This window comes from Urocampus carinirostris, chromosome 19, assembly GCF_059441175.1.
Source record: "Urocampus carinirostris isolate Australia breed hairy pipefish chromosome 19, RoL_Ucar_1.0, whole genome shotgun sequence".
NCBI classification, from domain to species: domain Eukaryota; kingdom Metazoa; phylum Chordata; class Actinopteri; order Syngnathiformes; family Syngnathidae; genus Urocampus; species Urocampus carinirostris.
In genome coordinates this window covers 11149266-11155410 of record NC_142367.1, presented here as the reverse complement: position 1 = coordinate 11155410, position 6145 = coordinate 11149266, and the positions used below count along the sequence as shown (strand labels likewise).

The window sequence follows — 6145 nt, the reverse complement described above, 5'->3', positions numbered from 1 at the left end:
CCGGCATGGGGTCTAAGGAGGGGTTGTGGCCCCAGATTGTTTTAGGAGGGGGTCGTTCTGCAGTGAAATGAGCTGTTGTCAGTTTGGGGGGTGTCAGGCGGTGACTGGGGCGACTTAGCTAATCCATTAACAACTAATTGTCTCCTCCCACTTCACTTCTTGAACAAACAGATCAATTTAGGGAGGGCAGTTGGGAAAGGGTTGAAGGGGGGCGATTCATGACTTATAAAAGCAAAAGAGGAGCCAAGTAACCATCACTCCCTAATGCTCGGCCACAAAACAGCCCGCAATTGCTAAATATACGCTCTCTGCTCCCCTCCTGTTTCGGCAGCCATGTTGGCCAGCGTGTGGATGGTGTTCATGTTCCTGGTCCGGGCCGAGGCGCACATTTGGGCGTGGATGCTCAACATGCCGCACAGCCCGCCTAAAGAGGGGGCCCTGACGCTCAGGGAAGCCCCAGCCCCTGCCCAAGCTAACACGGTAAGACTTGTCGTTTTCAACCCCTGCAAACAAATAAAATGAAAATAATATCTCATTTGCAGGCGGCGTGCGAGCACGACAGGAACTGCGGGCGAGGTTTTTCCTGCGACCGCTATTTTGGACTGTGCGTGCCCCTCAGGGCGGAGGGCCACTATTGCCGCAGGGACGCCCAGTGCGTGCGGGGGCTCAACTGCATGTTCGGGAAGTGCCATCGTAGCATTCCTAATGGACAAGAAGGTAATTGACGGTCAATTGTTGGCATGAAGGGAAAAAAACGATTTTTGTACTTTTTTTGCTTTTAAGTCTGGAAATAAGGGACTTGATGTGGAGGACCCAAACTGTTCATTTATATACTCATTCATTTCATATATAGTAGTTCTTCTATTTATATTTACATTTAGAACAATTATTTTATATCATTATTTTGTCTTCTTCAACATACATATTGTAATAAAGTAGTTTTAATTTCTATTTAGTACCAGCCTTCCTGTGCAGTTTGCATGTTCTCCCCGTGCTTGCATGTGTTTCCTCTGGCTCTCCAGTTTCCTCCTACCTTCCAAAAAACATGCATGTCAGGTTAATGGGCCAGTCCATAGTGTCCCTAGGTGTAAGTTAGTGAGTTGTCTGTCTCTGTGTGCCCTGCGATTGGCTGGCAACCAGTTCAGAAGGTCCCCAGCCCACTGCCCGGAGATAGCTGGCATGGGCTCCAGCACCCCCGCAACCCTACTGAGGATAAGCAGTAGAGAAAATGAATTGATGGATTTCTATTTAGCAGTATTTTAATTCTGAATCAGTATTTTCTAGTCATTTCTATTTAAATTTTTTGATTTGTCAAGTTATTTATTCATTTACATCTATATAGTTGTTTTCATTTATAAGTAGTTATATTTAAATTCGGAACTCAAAATTTCTTTCCACATTCATAAAAGTCTAGAACTTTACATGTATTTTATTTTTTTTTATTTCTATGTATGCAATTGAATTCTGAATTAATATTTTATATTCATTTTTGACACTCATTTAAAATGTATGTATTTATTTTTGTTTAATCAAAAGCAATGCTAATCGCGCCTACACAGCCCTCCTCTTATAGCAGTTTTTTTGTGTCTGTTGCCAAAAGTAGAGGATATACAGTACATAGCACTTACGCTATTGAGACTAGTGGCACTAAACAACCCAGTTGCTAGAGTTAAAAACTAAGGAAGCGGTAAACTTTTGCAGCTCAAGCGCCCCTGATGCTAATGCAGCTAGCGTCGTGTTAGCACACAAAGCATCACTGAGAATAGTTTTGTGTGTCTTTGGCAAGTACCGCATGATGGCGCTCATCGCTCTCTGGGCTGATTTCTTTGGGTAGGGCTTCGCTCCCTACATGAAACAGTTTTGGTTTTAATAGTTACTGGTAGCAGGAGGAGCTTCCTGATCTGACTCAAATACAGCACCTTCATCATTTGGTCACTGATTTTTTGTATTTGGTGAAAAGCGTCATCCCGCTCTGCAATAAAGTAAATATTGACAAAAATGACAGCAATGTTTCTTTTCCGTTTCGATATTGTTTGTGAAAAAAAAATTTTTAACGGCAGGGGCCCGGTGCAAGTTTGAGCGGGATTGCGGCGCGTCCATGTGTTGCGCCCGACACCATGGCGAGCGGGTATGCAAGCGACGGCTGTTGCAGGGCGACGGGTGCTACGTGCCTGACGGCGGCCTGGCGTTCAGCATCAACCAGATATGCCCGTGCGGCGAGGGGCTGCTGTGTCGTGAGAACAGCGCTCCCCGCAGGAAAGAGTGAGTATTGTGTCATTGGAATCTGTTGAAAACGGTTTGAAAAATAAAAACAGCCGATAGAAGATTGGATTGGGCTGCTTGGAGTGGTCGATAGTCAGAAGCTGTAGTAACCAGTTCGGCCGCCAGGAGGATGTAGAGACCCCATGAAAGCAGACCACACGAACGCAGATGTTTTGGGATTTTGTTTGGTATTTCTTGGGGGTACTTTGACACCAAACCTCGTTAAAGACACTAAAGTACGACGGTCAATTTTCACGACAGACATTTTGGAGCCTCTACGTCAAATACAAACCCACACACAAAAATTGTGATTTATAAAGTAGTTAATATTTACATATGAATACATTTTTGTATGATTAAAATGGGTAGGTTTTTTGTTCGTATTTTGGTATTTTTTATTTACCAATCCATAATACTGCAATGTTTATGGCATTTGTTTTTCAATTTGATTTTGAATTAATTTAATGTTAATTTAATTTGGGATCATTTTAATAAAGTGATAGATTTTTGTGTCCATCAAAAATACATTTATGGAAAAATTATTTTCTTTCCCAATTTTATATCTTCATGGAATAAAATGTTTATTTTTATTCCATGTTTTAAATAATGTTCATGTATTTTTTATGTTACTTGTCTTTTTTTACCTTATATTCAAATTTGAATTGATTTTATAACAATTATTTAAGTAGTATGGTTGTGTAATAGCCAATTTTTGTCAGGACCAGAACAGAAACAGGACCCGATTGCGTAACGTTTACCACAAGTTTTATTGAAAGAAAGAGGAAGGGCTGCGCCCACGATCCGGTGTTCGCTGGACGCGGGAATCTCGCAATCGGATTGTGATCCAAACACGGAAGTAGATCTTCCGTAGCGAGCAATGGCGGTGTCAGGGACAGAAAACTGGTCGGTAGCCGGGACTGGGAGAGCAAAGCGTAGTCGGGGTCGGAAACGAGTCGTAAGCCGGGACGGCAGAGCAGACGTGGTTGGGACTGGAGAGCAGACAAGGTCGGGATCAAAATGGGTCGTAGCCAGAGACAAACGGGAACAAAAACGGGACAGGCAAGAGTCAGGGTCGAAAAAAGGCTTGCCTTGTATAAACAGAGGTTCGCAGACGGATTGACAGGACTGGGTTTGAATAGGGACAGGGAGCCAATCAGACCCCGCAGCGGTTGGCGCCAAATGAGCGGCACAGGTGATTCACATCGGTAATCATGACAATTTAATTTAAAATCATTTAAGTTTTTTTAAAATGTTAGTTTAATTAATTTCAATTGAATTTAAATGAGCGTAAATGTAGTTCATATTAAATTCAAATATATATAAATCACATTTTATTTACAATAACTGTATAAGTAGTGCATCATTTCTATAATATAAGGGCTTCGTACATATTTTTCATGGTCAAATTCAAGCCAATTTTCAAATATCTCCGGTACCATTAAAAGAAGGAATCCGATGTGAATCATGTATTTTCAAGGTCCACAAATATATCTTTCATTTGACATTTACATTTAAAGATACAGGATTTTTAGATCTTGGGTTAAATATATTTATGGACCTGAACAATACAAGTGTAAATATTCTTGAGACAAATCTCTCCCCATACAGGGGTTGGGTGAACACGACATTAATATGTAGCTTACATTATCAGTTAGAGGAAGTCATCCCCATCACACTTTACCTCTGGGAAACTATTATAAACGTCCATAATCGATAAGTAATCTTTGCATTAATACACATTTCATAGTGCCCTGTTTGGTTGTAGCAATGCACCTGTTCTCTTGGGTGTAACTGTAGGGGGCGACAACGCTTGATAGGACAATGCCATACAAACTAATGCCAGCTGCCGTTATTCAAGAGAGGGGAAGAAATGCAATGGCAAAGCGAAGCCACCAGAGAGCAATGTCAGCGTCATTTTTGAGCAGACTTGTTGAAAAACATGGTAAAAATGTCATGTATTTACAAGCACTTCACCCAAATCCAAGCAGTTTTCCGTCTTTGCAAACACAACATTAAAATTCAAGCATTTTCAATTATTTCAAGTGCCTGTAGGAACTCTGTATATAAGTAATTATATCACAACATTCTATCCAACAAAAACAAAACTATTACACTGGTTACATTGTTTTGTTTTTTAGATAATGTCCTTGATAGTCTTTTTAAAGTAGAATGAATACATGCTGCACAGTTCCGAGGTTATGGGATCAAATCCAACTAGCGGCCTTCCTGTGCAGAGTTTGCATGTTCTCCCCGTGCTTACATGGGTTCCCTCTGGGCACTCCGGTTCCCACCAACATTCCGAAAACATGCATGCCAGGTTAATTGGCCAGTCCAAATTGTCCCTAGATGTAAATTAGTGAGTTATTTTTCTCTTTTTGCCCCGTGACTGGCTGGCAACCAATTCAGGGTATCCCCTGCCCACTGCCCGAAGATAGCTGAGATGGGCTCCAGCACCCCGCGAACCTACTGAGGATAAGCAGTGCAAATAATGGATGGATGGACATGCTTTTATGATGTCATCAAAAATTTGTGGTTTGTTAATTTTTTTCTTTCTCTGCAAACAACTTTTAGCAATAAATTAAAAGCCTGTTCTGACCTCATTTTTATTTGGTCGCTACCATGTCAACGTGTCCTAACCCCCCTCTTCGCTTTCCTTCCAGGAGGGATTTTATTTACGTAACAGAGCGCACAAGCTGGACGTGCCAAGAGCCCGATGGTTAACCTCCAACCTCGATACTAATCCTATTTATTAATTGCCTTGTACAGAATTGTGTAAATAAAGATTGTTTTTCGTTTCCTTTTTAATGTTTTTGACCTGAAACACTGCACTGGCGCCTTTGCTGTACTCCACACAACCAATCAAAACACAAAAAAGAAACAGTTTGGCCTTTTTTATAACTGCAGCGGGACGGTCCGATACTGTAACCCGAGCTCTTGTTAGATGTTATCGCCGACCCTTCATTCGGATGTTAATCAGCTGCGGTTCTCCTGAGACGCCACCGTGGGCTGTTTTATTTGATCTGTTATTGCATTTATTATCTAAATTACATATTAAAAAACAAACTCAATTACATTATTTTCAGTACAAAAAATAGTAGCAAGATGGTTTAAGGCAGGGGTCTCCAATGTCATGCTCACAGCCATCAGGGTGCCCCCTTAAGGACAGCTTAGGGGCCACCCGACGTCTTCTGAAAATAGCTCACTAGTGCTGGATAATTTTATAGTAAAAAGACGTTCTTAATGGTTGACAGAGTCTATTTATACTTACTTCCAATAGTTAACCTGATACGAATATAGTAACAACATAGTAATAACATGCCATGTTGTTATATTAGCATATTCAAACTGGATGCATTTTGCGCTAATTAGTAACAAAAATTTGCCCAACTTTAAGGTGTTGGTGCTTTTTTTTCTGTAAAATAAATTACATATAAAAACCTTAAATAGAATAATAACAATTACAACATTATTATTTTTTGCGATAAAATACATAAAAATAACAATTACATAAATTATCATTCATTACAATATCAGTATATATATCATATACTATAATAGTTACACTACTAATCCTCCTGTTTTTTGCTTCTGTCTGTCCCCCGTCTTCGACCCGTTTTTTATCCTGACCTCGTCTACTCTCCCTTCCCAGTTTTCGACCTCTTTTGTCCCCGACCACGTCTACTCTCCTTTCCTAGCTTACTCGCTTCTTACCCCGACCACGTTTTTGCTCTCCTGTTTTTCTGTTCCCGACACCGCCATCGCTCGCCACGGAAGATCCACTTCTGCGTTCAGAGCGACCTGCTTCCCGCGTCCAGCAATCACCGGATTGTGGGCGCAACCCTTTCTCCTTCTTCCAATAAAACTTGTGAAAAACGCAACGCAA

The 6145-nt window shown here is 41.0% G+C and overlaps 1 protein-coding gene across 1 annotated transcript; it reads left to right on the top strand.

Moving 5' to 3' along the window:
- Positions 1–256: 256 nt before the first annotated feature.
- LOC148347288 (dickkopf-related protein 3-like) lies at positions 257–2266 on the top strand. The gene is made up of 3 exons (XM_088324094.1): positions 257–480; positions 543–717; positions 2061–2266. The coding sequence occupies exons 1-3, from the start codon at positions 334–336 to the stop codon at positions 2264–2266; spliced, it is 528 nt and encodes a 175-aa protein (XP_088180220.1). The 5' UTR covers positions 257–333.
- Positions 2267–6145: the final 3879 nt, after the last annotated feature.